At 43.6% G+C, this 19,732-nt stretch overlaps 1 protein-coding gene across 1 annotated transcript in view; it reads left to right on the forward strand.

Annotated features, from left to right (window-relative positions):
• TLCD3B (TLC domain containing 3B) overlaps positions 1-19,732 on the forward strand; it is a 126,104-nt gene that overhangs the window by 8,277 nt on the left and 98,095 nt on the right. Inside the window, exon 2 of the mRNA XM_033946558.1 lies at positions 19,317-19,400. Within this exon, the coding sequence (XP_033802449.1) occupies positions 19,317-19,400 (84 nt within the window). The remainder of the gene's footprint in view (positions 1-19,316; positions 19,401-19,732) is intronic.

The following is a 19,732-nucleotide window of genomic DNA, read 5'->3' on the forward strand; positions in this document are numbered from 1 at the left end:
CAAACACTACACTGCTTTGAGATGTAAGTTTAAAATCAGGACCGGCCAAAAAGTCTCCCCTCCTGGAATGGGTAACTTGGCAGCTCTGTTTTCCCCTTCACTCTCCATGTTCAGTGCTGTCACAGAGTGAGCCACAGGGGTAGGCAAGGCTAGAAAACAGGTGAATTATTGATGGAAATACCTTATATATGTGTGTGAGGAGGGGGTCCCGTGGCAGTGCCAGGGAACTGCAAATCATCATAAGAACATAAGAACATAAGAAGTTGCCTCCGCTGAGGCAGACCATAGGTCCATCCTGCTCAGCGGTCCGCTCCCGCGGCGGCCCATCAGGCCCATTGACTGAGCAATGGTCTATACCTATCTATACCCCCCAATCCCTTTTTCTTCTAGGAATCTATCCAAACCTTCTTTGAAACCATTTAATGTTTTCTTGTCTACAACAGCCTCTGGAAGCGCGTTCCACGTGTCCACTACCCTCTGAGTGAAAAAGAACTTCCTAGCGTTTGTTCTAAACCTGTCCCCTTTCAATTTCTCCCAATGCCCCCTTGTGCTTGTGGTGCCCCTTAATTTGAAAAATCTGTCCCTGTCTACTTTTTCTATGCCCTTCAGGATCTTGAAGGTTTCTATCATGTCTCCTCTAAGTCTTCGCTTTTCCAGGGAGAAAAGTCCCAACTGCTTCAATCTGTCAGTATATGGGAGATTTTCCATTCCCTTTATCAGTTTGGTTGCCCTTCTTTGTACTCCCTCAAGTACCACCATGTCTTTCTTGAGGTACGGCGACCAGTACTGGACACAGTACTCCAGATGCGGCCGTACCATTGCACGATACAGCGGCATGATGACTTCCTTTGTCCTGGTCGTAATACCCTTCTTAATGATACCCAGCATTCTGTTTGCTTTCCTGGAGGCTGTGGCGCATTGCGCCGATGCCTTCAGTGTTGCGTCTACCATCACTCCCAGGTCTCTCTCCAGGTTACTAACCCCTAGTGGTGTTCCCCCCATTTTGTATGTGAACATCGGGTTCTTTTTCCCCACGTGCATGACCTTGCATTTCCCCACGTTGAAGCTCATCTGCCACTTTTCGGCCCACTTTTCCAGCTGCGTTAGATCCTTTTGGAGATCCTCGCAGTCTGCCTTGGTTTGAGCCCTGCTGTATAGTTTAGTGTCATCTGCAAATTTAATGACTTCACACTTAGTTCCCGCCTCTAGGTCATTTATGTAGATATTGAACAAGAGCGGTCCCAGCACCGACCCCTGCGGAACTCCGCTCGTGACCCCTTTCCAGTCTGAGTAATGGCCCTTTACGCCAACCCTCTGCTTCCTGTTTGCCAGCCAGTTTTTGATCCATCGGTGGACCTCCCCTTGTACCCCGTGGTTCCATATCTTTTTAAGCAGCCTCTCGTGTGGCACCTTGTCGAAGGCTTTTTGGAAGTCAAGGTAAATGATGTCTATAGATTCCCCTTTATCCACCTGGCTGTTCACTCCCTCAAAGAAGTACAATAAGTTTGTGAGGCATGACCTACCCTTACAGAAGCCATGTTGACTCGGTTTTAGCTGCCCATTTTTTTCGATGTGCTCACAGATGCTGTCTTTAATCAGTGCCTCCATCATCTTTCCCGGGACTGAGGTCAGGCTCACCGGCCTATAGTTTCCCGGGTCCCCCCTTGCGCCCTTCTTGAAGATGGGCGTGACATTTGCTATTTTCCAATCCTCCGGGATCTCTCCGGTTTTTAAGGATAGGTTGCATATCTGTCGAAGTGGCTCCGCTATTACGTCTTTTAGTTCCTTGAGTACCCTTGGGTGAATGCCATCCGGACCCGGCGATTTGTCGCTCTTTAGTCTGTCGATCTGCTTGAGTACATCCTCTTGGCTTACCTCTAAATCGACAAGCTTATCGTATTGGTCTCCTATTACGATCTCCTCGGGTTCCGGAATGGTGGTTATATTTTCCATCGTGAAGACTGACGTGAAGAACTCATTTAACCTGTCAGCTATCTCTTTCTCTTCTTTTACAACTCCCTTTCTGTCTCCATCGTCCAATGGTCCCACTTCTTCTCTCGCCGGTTGCTTCCCCTTGACGTATCTGAAGAACGACTTGAAGTTTGTTGCTTCCTTTGCCAGTCTCTCTTCGTATTCTCTTTTTGCTTTTCTAACCACTCGGTGACACTCTTTCTGGTGTTCTTTGTGCCCTTTTTGATTCTCCTCTGTTTGGTCTTTTTTCCATTTTCTGAATGATGCTTTCTTGTCGCTTATCGCCTTCTTCACTGCACTTGTTATCCACACTGGGTTTTTTGTTCTATTTTTTTTGCACCCTTTTCTGAACTTGGGTATGCATATGCTTTGTGCTTTGTGTACAGTCTCTTTGAATAAGGTCCAGGCCTTTTCTACGGATTCCGTCTTCCCTATGTTGCTTTTGAGCTTCTTTCCCACCATTTTTCTCATGGCATCATAATTTCCTTTTTTGAAGTTGAGTGCCGTCGTTGTGGTTCTTTTCCCCTTTGATGATCCAATTTCAAGCCTGCACTGGATCATGTTGTGATCGCTGTTGCCTAGTGGGGGTAATACCGCCACCTCCTTTGCTGTCCCCCCTAGTCCGTTGAAGATTAGGTCAAGAGTGGCATCGCCCCTTGTTGGTTCCGTGACCAGCTGCTCCATGAAACAGTCCCATCTTATGAATTTTTTTATTTTTACTATAAAGGGTGCCCCTCTTGGTTATTAATCTCTGCACCCATGGGTGAAAGGATCCATTGGGGGGGGGGGGGAGGAAGAGGGTTTGAAGAGCTGCAAGTTGAGAGACTGGGTCTTGGGTCCTGAGTCCTGAGATGCTTACATGTATAGAAATATTTATAGTTAAGATATTTTAGGTTTTTAATCACAACTGTCTACTAGTAATACAATTTTCAGATCTGTGACAATGCAACTTGACTTACCAAAAGATAATCTAAACTTATTTGATATCTTAAATCTCAATTGCCCTGCAAATGGTTCTTGTCAAGTGGAAAAATGTGAACACTTCTGGTGGAACACCATATGCAGGGTCTGTAAATTTGACTGATGTAACATATATAGTAGGGATGTGCATTCATTAGCACGCATAGTGTGACCATATGGCTCCAGAAAAAAGGGGATGGATTGAGACATTCGGGTTTTACTTCCATTGAAAGCAATGGAAGTAAGGAGAACAGATTGAGACATCTTGGTTGCTTTCAATGGAAGTAAAACCCGGATGTCTCAATCCGTCCCCTTTTTTTCTGGAGCCATATGGTTACACTACGCATGCAGGGCCCCTTTTACAAAGCCATAGTAACGATTTGCCCGCAGCAAATGCACCAAAGCCCATAGGAACTAAGTGGGCTTTGGCACAGGAGCCAATGTTTCAAAATAATTGGGGGTGCTAATCTCAACAGAAATTACCTCTCCATGGACACAGTCAACTACCTCTGGAACAAGTTACCTACCCACATAAGACCATTAGAAGGTCTACTGAACTTCAGGAAGGCAATAAAACCCCACCTCTTCCCTTGACCCTCTATGAGAGTGCATCTACCCAAATTCCCAAACCTTACAAAGAAAAGCACCAGCCCTCCGCTGTCACAATTCTCAAACACTGATGCGCTTCGACCACCATATCATGAACTGTCACACTTTATATTGCCCATCATATAATGCTCTACCCCTACCAAGTTACCTCCTGTAGTATAATATATTTTATTTTTTTTTATTTATTCAATTTTCTATACCATTCTCCCACTGTGCAAGATCCCACCGTACTATCTACTATATACTATATACTATGTCCGACCACACCGTGTTTTTGTCATTGTCACATTTTCTCTCATTCTACTTTACTATACATTGTATCTTTCATACTATAGTTGCCACACTATGTCTACAATGCTACAAATTCTCATGCTATGCCCGCTACACAATATTTGCCATCCCAAGTCTACCGCACTAGGTTCTATCATGTTACATATCATACTGTCGTATCATACTAAGTTAGTCACACTAGTATACTATATTTGCCTTGTTATGTTTATATTTATAATACTATGCTTGCCATGCTTTGTTAGCCATGCTTGTAATGCTATGTTTGTCATATACAATGCTCATCAAGCTATGTCTCACCATATCATGTTATGTTTTTACCATGCTTTGTTAACTATGTTTTGTCATCTCTATCATACAATGTCCTACCATGCCATGTTTGCCATTACCTTGTATGAATACACTTTAATATGTATGTAAACTTGTAACCCATTCTGATCTCTCTTGGGAGGATGGGATATAAAACCAAATAAAGAAATAAATACGGAGATTGTTCAATATTGCAAGTGCTTAGGGCTGGACCCTATGGGCTTCGGTGCATTTGCCATGGGAGAGTTGCTACTGTGACTTTGTAAAAGGAACTCTCAGCTTGTTAATACACCTTAAGTTAGTGCATTCAAAATTGATTTAATACAATTATTCTAGAAATTAATAAGTGTAAAGTCTGTTTCTGCATATTAAAAAGTTCTAATGAGCATTAAAAAAAATTATGAAGGAATACATTTGAAATGAACTAAAAATGACTGCCAAGTGGGGAATAAAGTCTGACAATAACTTGCAAACAAACTGGCAATTTTTTTCCCTAGGGCTCTGGAGTTGGAGTTGGAGTCAGAGTCTGAAGCAATTGTGGGTACAGTCGGAGTCAGTAAAAATGCATCAACTCTTACTTTGACTTCAGCTTCAAAATACATAGTAACATAGTAACTGACAGCAGATAAAGACCTGAACAGTCATAAGAACATAAGAATAGCCTCACTGGATCAAACCAATGGTCCAACAAGCCCAGTAGCCCGTTCTCACGGTAGCCAATCCAGGTCACCAGTGCCTGGCTAAAACCCAAGAAGTAGCAATATTCCATGCTACCGATCCAAGACAAGTAGTGGCTTCACCCGTGTCTTTCTCAAGAACAAACTATGGACTTTTCCTCCAGGAACTTTCAAACCTTTCTTAAAACCAGCTACACTATCCGCTCAGTCCATCCAGTCTGCCCAATAGTCACACGCATTATATATTCATGATTAAATGGTCTTTTTTTTCTTTTAATATTTCTGGGCCGTAGACTTTAGAAGTCCACCCGATACTGTCTTTAGGTTCCTACTACCGATGTTGCTGTCAAAGCTCACTCCAGCCTATCCTAACCATTCTGTCGTTTGCGGGATACAGACCATAAAGTCTACCCAGCACTGTCCTCATGTTCCAAATCACTGGAGCTTCCATCAAAGCCCTCCCCAGCCCATCCTAACTCAAATTGCCATATAGGGGGCACGGACTTTGCAAGACTGCCCAGTACCATGCTTTGTTTGTTTTATACCATTCATTTTCTAATTAGAGATCCTCTGTGTTCATCCCACACTTTTTGGAATTTCATCCCAGTTTTCATCTCCACCGTCTCCTTTGGGAGAGCATTCCAAGCATCCACCACCATGAAAAATAATTTCCTAACATTACTTCTAATTCTACCACCCCTCGGCCTCAATTTGTGGTAAATATATAATTTTGTAATTATATCTATCTTTAGAATCCAGAACAAAAAATTGAATGCCTAACAGCCGAAGGAGTCAGAGCTGGAGTTGGATTCTGTTGGATAGTGGAAAAATAGAGGAATCGAAGCTGACGGTTCCATAGGCCTTGTTTTTTCCATGCACATCCCTAGCAAAAAGATACTGAATGATTATAGAAAAAAAAATAACTTAGGCCCTCTTTTATCAAGCCCTGTTAGGGTTTTTTTATTGATGGCCGCTGCGGTAAAAGCTCTGACACTCACAGAATTCCTATAAGCGTCGAAGCTTTTACCGCAGTAGCAGGCCGATAAAAAACCCTAATGGGGAGAGTGTGGCGCAGTGGTTAAAGCTACAGCCTCAGCACCCTGAGCTTGTGGGTTCTAACCCACACTGCTCCTTGTGACCCTGGGCAAGTCACTTAATCCCCCCCCCCCCCCGTTGCCCCAGGTACGTTAGATAGATTGTGAGCCCGCCGGGACAGAGAGGGAAAACTGCTTGAGTACCTGAATAAATGCATGTAAATCGTTCTGAGCTCCCCTGGGAGAACGCTATAGAAAATTGAATAAATAAATAATGTGACTTGATAAAAGGGGGGCCTTAGATGTCAACAGATGGGGGCAATTTTAGATTTTTCCACAGGTATCTCTTATCTATACATGCTGAAAAGGGTTTTATAAAATCGCATAAAAAGTATGTGCATGGAAACTGTGCACTTGGGAGTCCTTTTACTGAGGCGCGCTAACCAATTTAGCACACGCTAACCGATGTGCACTAAATGCTAAGGCGCCCCTTTATATTATTTGCTAAGGCGCCCATTATATTGTATATTCTAAATCGGTTAGCACACATTAGTACAAGCACCCCTTGCTTTGACACAGTCAGCATATACGCATTCCCGGAGACAGTTTGGGCATTGCAGGGGTGGAGTTGTGATGGGCATTGCAGAGGCAGAGTCGCGATGCATAGGTGCTTATATAGGGCATTTTCTCAGCAAACTCTTTGAATTTCAATGAGAAATGTTACGTACTTATTTAGTCATCCTAATTACATATTACTATTAAACAAATTTTATTATCTTAAGGCAGGGGTCCCCAAAGTCCCTCCTTGAAGGCCGAATGCAGTCGGGTTTTCAGGATTTCCCCAATGAATATGCATGAGATCTATGTGCATGCACTGCTTTCAATGCATATTCATTGGGGAAATCCTGAAAACCCGACTGCATTCGGCCCTCAAAGAGGGACTTTGGGGACCCCTGCCTTAAGGTATATTGATGTTACTGACATTTTAGTGTTACTGCCTAGCAATTTTTGCTAGTTACAAATGTTCAAGCTAAAACAGTGTTTCCCAACCCTGTCCTGGAGGACCACCAGGCCAGTCGGGCTTTCAGGCAAGCCCTAATAAATATGCACGAGAGAGATTTGCATATAATGGAAGTGACAGGCATGCAAATCTGCTCCATGCATATTCATTAGGGCTAGCCTGAAAACCCGATTGGTCTGGTGGTCCTCTAGGACAGGGTTGGGAACCACTGAGCTAGAACACAGTAAAATGATGACATTCAAATGATACAGTTAACAGTGTCAGAATTTCACTGTCACTGTGAGAGCCCTGATTCTATAAAAGACACCGTTAAATGCCTAGATTGGCACACCCAGCCAATCTAGGTGCCTAACTTATCCCTACCCCCACTTTACTAAGCTGTGGTAGAGGTTTCTACCATGACCCATAACACTAAATGCTCCATGCTGCTCTGATGCTCATAGAATTCCTATAGTGTCGGATCATTTAGCGCTCCGGGCCTTGGTAGAAAACTGTACCGCAACTTAAAAGAGGGCCTTTATTTTTATTTTTTTAATTGGCTTAATCAGCACTGATAATTGAAAGCACATTTAAAAAACAAGTTTAAAAATTAACCCACCCCCTTTTATCAAGCTGCGCTAGAGGTTTTTAGCGCAGGTCAGCGAGGTAAGTGTTCTGATGATCATAGCAATTCTATGAGTGTCGGAGCATTTACAGCACTGGCTCACACTAAAAATCTCTAGTACAACTTGATAAAAGGGGCCCTTAATTTGCCGGTAGACAGATATGCCAAGGCGCTTACCAGCAAGCAGGGGCAGATTCAGGGCAGAGTTTGAGCATGGATTGACTTAGGCGCTACTAGGCCTAAGTCATGTAGGCCAAGAAAACCATAAATGGCAGTGTGACTAGGTTTTCATGCCTACCAGTGTCTAAGAACGCTTAGGTCAGGGGTAGGGAACTCTGGTCCTCGAGAGCCATATTCCAGTCGGGTTTTCAGGATTTCCCCAATGAATATGCATTGAAAGCAGTGCATGCAAATAGATCTCATGCATATTCACTGGGGAAATCCTGAAAACCCGACTGGAATACGGCTCTCGAGGACCGGAGTTCCCTATCCCTGGTTTAGGTGCTGCTTGATGCAGTTCTATAAACAGTGCCTAGCTGATGATTGACAATGGTGCTGAACAGCACCTAGAAGTTAGACGCCATGTATAGAATCAGGGTTCCCAGCTTTAACACAGGCCTTCAGTTGCTTTGGTAAGTTTTTAACAGCCTTTTCGATGGGGTCACTGTGGCAGGCTGTTCCTGATCATCTACAGCGCTTCCTTGAGTTCGGTGATTGTTTGTGATTTTGAATGGAGCTTTTGATGGGCCTCCAACATTGCTCCACAGACAAAAGTCTACATCACTGTGATGTCACTTTTTTTCAAATGATAGTTTTACAGTGCATTTTTGAACATGCATAAGTCAGTGGGTCATCATTGCTTTTATTTACCTATTTTAATTGTTTTCTGCAATCTTTTTATATTGCAAAGATTCAAAATTATCACTCCAAAACAAAAGCACCACACAAGCCAAGAAAGCTAGCGAATTACTTAAGCGAAAGAAAAGCCTCAGACAAACGGAGAGGTATACCCACACTCTTCCACCAAAGCATCATAGGCAAAAAAATTTCGCACAAGTTTAAAGTTAGCAGGTGGGAGCATAAAAATAGCCGAGAATGATTAATGGTAAAAAACACTGAACACACACAGGCCGATGATCGTTTCATGGCCGGTAACTACTGCTTCAGAGCCTTAGTGCCAAATCCAGGCTATCAGTACCCAGATCCTAACTGCAACAGTTAGGATATGCGTACTAGTGCTGCCCGATTCAGGAAAAAAAATTTCGATTCAATTCGATTCAGCCTATTGAATTGATTTTTCGATTCAATTCGATTCGATTTTCCTGCCCAATTGGGTGTTTTTTTTCCAAACATCCTGGTGGATTTATTTTATAGCCTCTTCACCCCCTTTACCCTCTCCTACCCACACTGGTCCTGTGGTGTAAACAAAATAAACAAACAAAAAATACTTTTCCTCTCTCTGTTAAATCCTAGCTCATGTTCGCGGTCCAACACCAGCTCTGGAAGGATACACATTTCAAATCTGACATATTGTAATCACAAAACAGAAAATAAAATTATTTTTCCTACCTTTTCTTGTCTGGTTATTTTTCAAATCATGTTGGTCCCATGTTGGTCTGGTTGTCTTCTGATCAGGCTCTCTTTTTTTCTTCTTTCTCCATGCTAACCATGCATCTTCCATCTCTGTGCTCCCCTTCTGTTTCCCTTTCCTCCCCCAGAGGTCTGGCATCTTTCTTTTTTTTCATCTCCATCCCCCTGCAGCTGCAGCGATGGACCCCACCATCCCCAGATCCACCATCTCTCCTTTTATCAACTACCCTTTCATCCAGCATCTCTCTTATGTGTCCCTGTCCCTATTCTCCTCTCCAGTACTGTCCCCGTTCCTATGCTCCCTCCATGTCCAGCATCTTATCTCTCCCCATATCTTCTTTCTCTCTTCCTTACCTCTTGTATCCCCTTCCCCAGGTACAGGCTTTCTCCTACTATCTCTCCTGCCATCCTGCATCCTGCCCACCTACTTTGGAGCAGTATCTGTCCCTTTTGTACCCTTCCCCTTGTGGTCTTGCATTTCTTCTCCCTTTCTCCTTTAGTTCAGCACCTCTCCTTTGCTTTCCTCCCCCTCTTTTTTGTTTGGTCTCTCTCTTCCCTTCACCCCAGGTCTGGTATCTCTCCTCCCTCTCTTACTCCTTCCTCCTCCTCCCTCTGCACAGGCCTGCCTCCCCACCGCGAAGGAACTCTTCCTCCTCTTCCCTTTGCACAAGCCTGCCCCCCTACCATGAAGGCACTCTTCGGCCTGCTCTCCGCCGCGAAGACCTGCCCCCCCCCCCGCAAAGGCCTGCCCCCTGCCATGAAGGCACTCTTTTCTCCTGCTCCCCACCCAGGGCAGGATTAATTCATCGAGGGCCCCTAGGCACACAAGTACACTGGGCCCCCTGCCCTGCTCCACCCCACCATGCGCCCAGGCAGAAACAGGAAGCTGCGTCAGAGGGAAGCTTTGGGCAAGCAGCACCGCTTGCACAATTACCGTTTGGAAAAAACAATGTTGATGCCCTCCTTCATCGGGCCCCCTTGACCATTTTGGGCCCTAGGCACGTGCCTACTTGGCCTATTGGCTAATCCTGCCCCCCCCCCGCAAAGACCTGCCCCCCCCCCCCCCCCGCAATGGCCTGCCCTCCTGCCGTGAAGGCACTCTTCGGCCTGCTCCCCGCCGCAAACGCCTGCTCCCCCCGCAAGCCTGTATCCTCTCCCAGCTTCCCCACTCTTACATATAGGCTAACACAGAAGCCTGCAGGATCGCTAGTGCTATAGTGATCCCTGCAGCTGCCCATCATCCTCAGCGGCACGTTCTCTCTGCCGCGATCCTGTCCCTGACATCAGAGCAGGGGCAGGACGTAGCAGAGAGAACGTGCCACTGAGGACGACGGGCAGCTGCAAGGATCACTATAACACCAACAAGCCTGCAAGGTGCCGTGTTAACCTTAAGGAGATAAGAGAGGGGAAGCTGGGAGAGGCCTTTCTGACTGATTCTTTCTCCTCAAGCAGGAGTGGCAGCGGACGGCCAGCAAGAGGCAGCGCTGCAGTTCCTGCTTTTGGAAGGCACGGGAGAAGGGTCAATCATTGAATTGGGAGGCCGATTTTTGGGGAAATTGAATCGATTTGAATCGATTCACCTGATTCGAATTGGTGAATCGATTCGAATCGTGAATCGGGCAGCACTACTGCGTACTGATAGCCTGGATTTGGCGCTAAGGTCCTGAAGCAGTGGTTACCGGCCATGAAACGATTGTCGACCTGGCTTGTGTGTGTTCAGTGGTTTTTACCATTAATCATTCTTGGCTATTTTTTTGCTCCCACCTGCTAACTTTAAACTTGTGCGAAAGTTTTTTGCCTATGATGCTTTGGTGGAAGAGTGTGGGTACACCTCTCTGTTTGTCTAAGGCTTTTCTTTCAGTTAAGTAATAAGCTAGCTTTCTTAGCTTGTGTGGTGCTTTTGTTTTGGAGTGATATTTTTGAATCTTTGTATTATACTTCCCTCCATGCCTCTCTGTTTTTAGTGGTTGTATACATCGTTTTATATTGTACACTGTTTAGACACTTGTTTTGATAGACGGTATATCAAAAATAAAGAAACTTGAAACTAAAATATCTGTAACTTTGCCATAAGATAATCTCATTCCACTTAGCACATAAACGTAGATAGTAACTAGAGAATTTGTCCCCATCCCTGCAGGTACTCAATTTCCCCGTCCCCGTGAGTTTTGTCACTGTCCCTGTCCCATTCCTGTAAGCTCTACCTTAACCCTACAAGCCTCAAACACTTATGATTTTAAAGTATTTGAGGCTCGTACAGATGAGGACGGAACTTGCAGGAATGGGGCAGGGACAGGAAAAGAACTCACAGGGACAGGAAAATGAGCTCCCATGGAGATGGGGAAAATTTGTCCCTGTGTCATTCTCTAATAGTAACAACAAATAAAACCGTAAAATTTCATATTGAAATTCCAAGCAAAAAGCTATAGGGAATTACTTTTTTTTTTTTTTTTTTTGCCTCACCCTGTACATGCACAAATTGTAATCTTTTTCAGAACATGTGCAAATTTGTACTTTATTGGGGTGAATCTGGGATCCTATTTTATAAAAGGAACATTAGTACAGTACCTATGTTGCCTTTATAAAACAGGCTTAAAATATTTTTGGACTCATATCTTCCAGCTCATAAAATAGAACTGCCAAGTTAACCAGGTACAGGAGGAGCCAATTGCCAGCAATGAAACTTTACTGCTTGTAACATAATTGTAACCTGTTAACTGTACTGTATATTATGTATGTTTACCTGTAACCCATACTGAGCTCTTTGGGGGAAACAGGGTAGAAAATGAATTAAATAAATATTGCTCCTTATTTAAATCAGTTTTGGTTGTCTTCCCATCCTTCCCATACAAATCTGACTCCATGTCATAAAGAGTAGGCTTTTCAGTCCTGATTTTACCTTATTGCATACATGGACTTGTTTTGATATTTCCATACATATTTCTATCATTCCTCCAAAATATATTTCCATATGACCTATTTCAACCCCCCCCACACACACACACCCTATTCCCTTCCCCCTTCTTCCCTTTCTTTCCCTTCCCCCCTTCTTTTTATTTTCAATTTATAACATTATATTGAAGGAATTAAACAAATTATGATAAATTTTGATATTTCCATACATATTTCTATCATTCCTGCAAAATACATTTCTATATGACCTATTCCATCCTACTCCTACACCCCTCAGTTCCCTCCCCCCCCCCCCCGAATGGAAGATGACACAAATTACCAGGTATTGGGATGCAATGAATGTTTCCAAAGCTTCAATGTAAAACATTAATAATCATACTTTGTGTTCTAGATGAAAGATTTTGAATTTAGGGGTTCCAAATTTTCCAAAAGAGACGAGTTTGTCTAGGAAACCTACGAACCTCCCAAACCTCAAATAACAGTAAATGATGGAGTTGATTCCTCCAATGCCAAAAACGAGAAGGATCTTTCTGTAACCAATATTGCAAAATACATTTATGACCAATCATACATGCCTTTAAAATGCATCTCTCTTGTCCATATACCCCACAAGCAGCAGCTTTACCAAATAACACCCCCTTGGGGATTCCACTAATGAACTATTCCATAATGAACCCAAATATAATAAGATGGCAGACCAGAATGACTTAATAAGAGGACATTGCCACAATGCATGAGAGAGCTTTATCACATTTAATACAATTGGGAGAATTAACTGAGCCCACATGAAAAGCCTGCACCTGTAAGAAATATGCCCTATGTAACATTCTATAGGTACATTCCCTTCAAACATAGCCCATAATAATTTTAGGGAACCGATGAATAGCTTGACTAAAATAGGGATATTTGGATCCCTAACTCATCACACCATTTTTGTAAAATGCTATCATATGTTCGAATTGGAAGTAAACTCCACCACCACTTATGTAACAAAGATACAGAGATTGGAACATCCATACATTGCTTTAAAAAATTGAGAAGCCTTTCACCAGTGGCGTACCTAGGGTATGTGGCACCCGGGGCCCATCATTTTTTGACACCCCACCCCCACCCACCCTCCATGTAGAAAATATTTTTTGTAATAACCATGAAACGGTATAAATGGTCAGAATAGAAACAGGGAGTGAAAATATTCTTTTATTGAACCTCATATATGTAACCATTATTCCAAACATAACATAACATAAATTATGTCTGAATTGTCATGACATCAGAAGTACGTATGGAGTAGTTGCAGGTGATGCTTGGGACAGTTCTGATTGTGTTAGTTCGGTTTTATGTGGTTTTTGAATAGAAGGGTTTTTATTCCTTTTTTGAAGGTTTTGTAGTCTGTGGTCGAGGTCAATAGATTGTAGAGTTGGGGGTCGAACAGTTAGGAGGTTGTCGAACAGTTTTTTTCTTTTGACGTTTTTGGTTGGAGGGTGTGTGAATGGTGTGCGAGTTCTATGTCTGGTTGAGGTGGATTTAATTATTTAGCTGAAGAAATTAGTTTACCCCCCCCCCCCCCATTCCACACACATTAATTCTCTTCCATTTTTGTTCCCATTATAAAAAAACACTGATAAGTTCCCAGAAAAAAAATACATTAAAATAAGAAGTGAAATCAAAGGCCCCTACAGATGAGAACATAACATAAGAATAGCCTAACTGGGTCAGACCAATGGTCCATCATGCCCAGTAGCCCATTCTCATGGTAGCCAATCCAGGTCACTAGTACCTGGTCAAAACCCAAAGAGTAGCAACATTCCATGCTACCGATCCAGGGCAAGCAGACACTTCCCCATGTCTTAATAACAGACTATGGACTTTTCCTCCAGGAATTTGTCCAAATCTTTCTTAAAACCAGCTAAGCTATCTGCTTTTACCATAACTTCTGGCCACTTTATTTTTAAGCTTAGATCTTTCCTTCCAAACAGAGACCTTGCTAGATGTCAAATACAACACAAGGGAACTTCACACGGACTTAGCTGTGCAGGAAATGTGAATCTCCTCATACACCCACCTATAGTGCAAAAATGTGCAAAGGTCTGTTTTTTTTCTTTCGATCACTAGATAACCTAATGCCACACAAGCAGCACTGTTACAAAAGGTCAATGCTAAGGATAACAAAGTTTCCTTCCTTTGACCACAAGGAGATACTGACAAACCACTGGAAGAGATCCCAAAACAACTACCTAGGCACAATACCCAAAGACCCACTCAGTGTGTGAACCAGTTGAGTGGAGTGGACTAACTAGGGGGTGGAAATGGGCCCGGAGTTTGCTCAGGAGAATTTCTCAGACCACCTCTTCCTCTCAACACATTGATACACTGCCACCACCACCACCACCATTAGGAACACCTCACTGGGTAGGCCAGCAATGCTTATAAACTTTATAAAACACATTATTATATTTTTTTATAAAGCACATATTTTAACTGAACTCTCTGACATCCTCAGCCTTTCCATTCACAAAAATAGAAGGAAGAAAAGTTCCCATTTCCTGCTGTCTCATGTCCCCGGCCTATACAATATTTTTCTTCTGCAGACCCTTCAAAAGTCTGACCAAATCCTCATTTCACTTGCATTATAAAGTACTGAGAATGCCATCTCTCCCCAATCCCAGGTCCTAAAGTCTGAGACAGTAGCACAAACTGCCCGATTCAGGAAGAAAAATTTAGATTCAGCCTATTTAATTGGTTTTTCAATTCGATTTTCCTGCCCAGTTGGGTGATTTTTTTCAAAAATCCTGGTGGGTTTTATAGCTTTTTCACCCCCTTTGGCTTCTCCTAACCACATTGGTGCTGTGGTGTAAATAAAATAAAGAAACTAAAAGGACTTTTCCTCTCTGTCAAATCCTAGCTCACGTTTGCGGTCTAACACCAGCTCTGGCAGGATACACATTTCAAATCTGACATATTGTAATCACAAAACAGAAAATAAAATTAATTTTTCTACCTTTTGTTGTCTGGTTATTTTTCAAATCTTGTTGGTCCCAGGCTCTGGTTGTCTTCTGATAACTTGCTTGCCAGGGTCTCCTTCTTTCTTCATGCTAACCATCCATCTGCCATCTCTGTCCTCCCTTTCCATTTCCCTTCCCTCCCCAGGAAGTCTGGTATCTTTCCTTTTTTTCATCTCCCTCCACATATCCACCTTTTCTTAACTACCCTTTCATCCGGCATCTCTCCCTCCTTCCCCACTACCCCAGGGCCCACCATCTCTCCCTTTCTTTTCCCAATTACCCTCCTATCCAGTATCTCTATCCCTCCTCCAAACCATCCCTTGTGTCCAATTTCTCTCACTTTCTGTTCCTTCTCTCCCTAAATCCCATGGTCCATCATCTCTCTCCCTCTCCTCTATTTTCAGACCCATTATTTCTTCCCCCCCAAAGTCTGGCATATGCACATCTCTTTGAACACCCCCTTCCCTCTGTGTACTTCTACACCAGGGTCCCCCCCAAAGGCCTGTCCCCCCCCCTTGAAGGCCTGCACCCCCCCGAAGGCCTGCACCCCCTTGAAGGCCTGTCCCCCCCATTGAAGGCCTGTCTCACCCCCTTGTAGGCCTGTCTCCCCCTTAAAGGCCTGCCTGCCTGTCCCCCCCTTCAAGGCCTGCCTGCCTGTCCCCCCTCCCAAAAGCCTGTCTCCCCCCCATGAAGGCATGTCCCCCCATTTAAGGCCTGCATCTCCCCCTGAAGGCTTATCCCCCCCTTAAAGGCCTGCACCCCCCTTGAAGGCCTGCACACCCCCGAAGGCTACACCCCCCCAGAAGACCTGCACCCCCCCGAAGGCCTACACCCCCTTGAAGGCCTGTCCCCCCCCTTTAAGGCCTGCATCTCCCCCTGAAGGTTTGTCCCTCCCCTTGAAGGCCTGCACCCCCCTTGAAGGCCTACACCCCCCAAAGGCTGCACCCCCCCAGAAGGCCTGCACCCCCCCGAAGGCCTGCATCTCCTTGAAGGCCTGTCCCCCCCTTGAAGGCCTGTCCCACCCCCTGTCCCCCCCTTAAAGGCCTGCCTGCCTGTCCCCCCAAAAGCCTGTCTCCCCCCATGAAGGCTTGTTCCCCCCCCCTTTAAGGCCTGCATCTCCCCTGAAGGCCTGCCTGCCCGCCCCACCCTGAAGGACCGCTCGCCCCCTCCTCCCACCCCCCATCCAGACGTCCGGTTCTTCTCCTCTGGCCTCCCCGCACCATTTAGAGTAGAAGCAGCCTGCAGCAAGATCGCGATGTCAGCGATCTTGAGCTGCTTGTGCTGTCCTCCACCGCGGACCCGCCCCCCTCCTCTGATGTCAGTGGAGGGGGCGGGACCACAGCGGAGGACAGCATGAAGCAGCGCAAGATCGCTGACATGGCAAGCTTGCTGCAGGCTGCTTCAGTACTCTTAATGGTGCGGGGAGGCCAGAGAGGAAGAACCAGACGTTGGGGGGGGAACGGACGCCAGAGCACCCCCCTCAGGGCTCGCACCCGGGGCGGATCTGCCCCCCCCGCCCCCCCCCTTGGTATGCTACTGCCTTTCACGAACTTCAAAAGAAAGACCTAGGGCTCTTTTTACTAAGCTGCACTTGCGGTTTTAAGTGCACGCTACATTGCCCCACGCACTACATGCTAACGCCTCCATAGAGCCGATATTAATATTTTCCACGTAGCATGGGGGTTAGCACACGTTAATCTTCAGCACACGCTAAAAACACTAGCGCACCTTAGTAAAATGAGCCCCTAATCTTCGTATTTGACTAATATAATGTTCCAACTGCATGTATCCATATAATGACCCTGGTCCATTTCCTACCGTTAAGAAAAGGTCTGGAAATCTCCTCATCTTCCCCGTCTCATCCAAAATCTGTGCAATATAACGAACCTCCTTATTTCCCAAGATCGAAAATCCCATAAGTCATTCTCGGGGTAAAATCTCTATTTCCTTGAATAGGTAAAAAATCCGTTACACTCGGATGATACTCCCATAATTTTAACATTCTACCCCAAACTGACCTCAAAGGAATCAAAATAGAATTACACCTGAGATAATCTGGTAATCTTGACCTAGGCACTTGAATTAAATACAATAAATGAAAAGGATGAAAACAAATCATCCTCAAGAACCCAATCCCTTTTATGTCTTAATAAACAAGCCCAACTATAGATACGAAGATCTGGAAGTCCTAGTCCACCTCTCATCCCTGATCCCAAAAGATAATTTTGTTTTTTACCCACCCAACAAAATTTTGTAAGAATTGTTCATAAATAATGGAGATTGGCGGAAGTTAATTCCAAAGGAAGCATCTGAAAAACATATAGCCATTTGGGAAAAAGAATCATTTTAAATAAAGCTATCCTACACCCCAAAGATAAAGGCAAATTCTGCCATTTTTGTAATTTTTGTTTAGAGTGATTGAGCAAAATAGGGATATTAGCTTTAATTAACATTCTAGAATCTACCGGTAAATAGATACCAAGATATTTAAATTGACTCTCCGTCCCCTTTATGGAAAACCTGGACCCTATTCTCTTCTTAAGGTTTCATTAGTAGCAATAGCCTCAGATTTATCCATATTTAATTTAAATCCAGAAAAATCTCCAAATTCTGTGAACTTTCCAATAATGTTTGCAAAGATAAACAAGGATTTGTTAAGTGGACTAATATATTGTCCACAAATGCAGCTATTTTAAAGGTAGAAGCCCCATTAGTTACTCCTATAATGTCATAATGTTATTTTAAAAAAATTCTCACCCGCTTAAACCTAAGCGGTTTGCAAAATACAATCATAGATATGACATGACAAACACATACAGACAGTGCATTAATAATATTCTCTTACAGCATAATTATTCAGTTAGTGAATGCTTCCATAAATAATATTGTTTTAAGTATCTTCTTGAATTTTTGCATATCTGTACTGCATGCAATAGAGTAAAAGCATGCCTGTTCCTTATGGCATGGAGTCAGGTGGCAACCTTAGGCAGTCATTAGTGTAGCCAGTCTTCTGGCATTGGCCTGATTGGTTTCAGGGGAGTTATAACCTGCACCAGTTATGATGTAATCTGCAGTGTCACTTGTTCATGTTGCTTTATCAAGTTTCAAGTTTATAAGGTTTTTATATACCGCCTATCAAGGCTATCTAAGCGGTTTTACAATCAGGTACTCAAGCATTTTCCCTATCTGTCCCAGCAGGTTCACAATCTATCTAACGTATCTCTATCTTGTTTTCTCCTTTTCACTCTCCCCTTGACTTCTCCTTTGAGGGAGTGAAAAATGGATTGTTTGCAATGATGCAGCAGTATTTTAACCTTGTTCCTATGGCTTTCCTTTGTCTCCTAATTCTATATTGTTGTGTGTGTAATTCTACACAAAGGCCCTGATTCTATACAAAAAAAACTCCTTAAGCGCCTACATTGGTGTGCCTAGCCAATCTAGAGGCCTAACTTAGGGCTCCTTTTACTAAGATTAGCGCGCGCAAACCACATGCTAAATGAAAAATACTAACGCAAGCTCTATGGAGGCGTTAGCATTTAGCGTGCGTGGTATTGTAGCGCACGCTAAGCGCTCACTAAAACCACTAGCACACTTTAGTAAAAGGAGCCCTTAATCTTATGAATTAATTTAATCAGCGATGATAATTGAAAGCGCAGTTAAAAAAATGTAAAAATTTTTTTAAAAAATTAATTTGTTGGTAGGCAGTGGCATAGTAAAGGGAGGGGCAGACCACCCTGGGCACCATCTTTGTGGGGGTGCTGGTTCCTGTCTTCCTCTTGGCCCTCCCCTTCCCCCCATATACCTCTTGAAATGTTCACTGGCACAAGCAGCATCGCGCCAGTTTCAGCTCCCTTCTGTTGAGACTGGCAAAATGACTTTATGCTGTGCAGAAGTTAAAATATGGAACTCCCTTGTAGGCCAAATACGAAACTGTAGTGAAAAGGGCATGTTTAGAAAATTACTCAAGACGCAATTATTTGTAGATGCCATTTTTAGCCAATAATTTTCCTCTCTGCATAGTTGATGAATTATTCATGATTCTCTTTATATAATCTATGGTATGAGTTTGTAGATATGATTTCTGATGATTGTGTGTCTGTTTTATTATGTTTTTACAAAATTATGTATGTAAACTATGTAAACCGTTCAGTTTTAAACAGTATAGAAATTTTTAAAATAAATAAATAAAATAAATCACTTCCTGGTCACTTCCTGTTAAAAAATGTACTTTAGCCTTGAAAACCAAGCTAAGTACCTTGTTATTGTCCCCTCTGTCTATGGGTTCCTGGGGCTCCAGTGGGCTATATATCACTCCACTTCTTTTTCTTTCTTCACTAGGCTTGTTTCCTCTGTCCAGGCCATCCTGGCCTCTGCTGCCGGATATGTTGTGGCCACTTCGTGCAGAGACATCATTAATGATCAGTAAGTGAACTGTTGCAACCTGCCATATCATAGCGCCATCTATGTCAAATCTTGGTGGTTGAGGATGAACAGGAGTGGGTGCATGTTAAGAAACAGATTTTGTGCTTTCTGAGGTCTTGAACTGTAATATGACTGCACAGTTATCGGGAAAATAGCACATTTTGAGTTTTGTGATCCATTGCCACTGGTATTCATGTGTGCGCAAACATTGGAAATATATTACACTAAGACACAAAGCTAGTTAGGACATCACCTGTTTATCTTCAAAATACATCCTGTCCTGGTATTTGATTTTCTGTCCCTTGGACAAACGGAAAACTCTCTCTGAGCTG

The sequence above is a fragment of the Geotrypetes seraphini genome, chromosome 5 (assembly GCF_902459505.1).
Source record: "Geotrypetes seraphini chromosome 5, aGeoSer1.1, whole genome shotgun sequence".
In the NCBI taxonomy this organism is placed as follows: domain Eukaryota; kingdom Metazoa; phylum Chordata; class Amphibia; order Gymnophiona; family Dermophiidae; genus Geotrypetes; species Geotrypetes seraphini.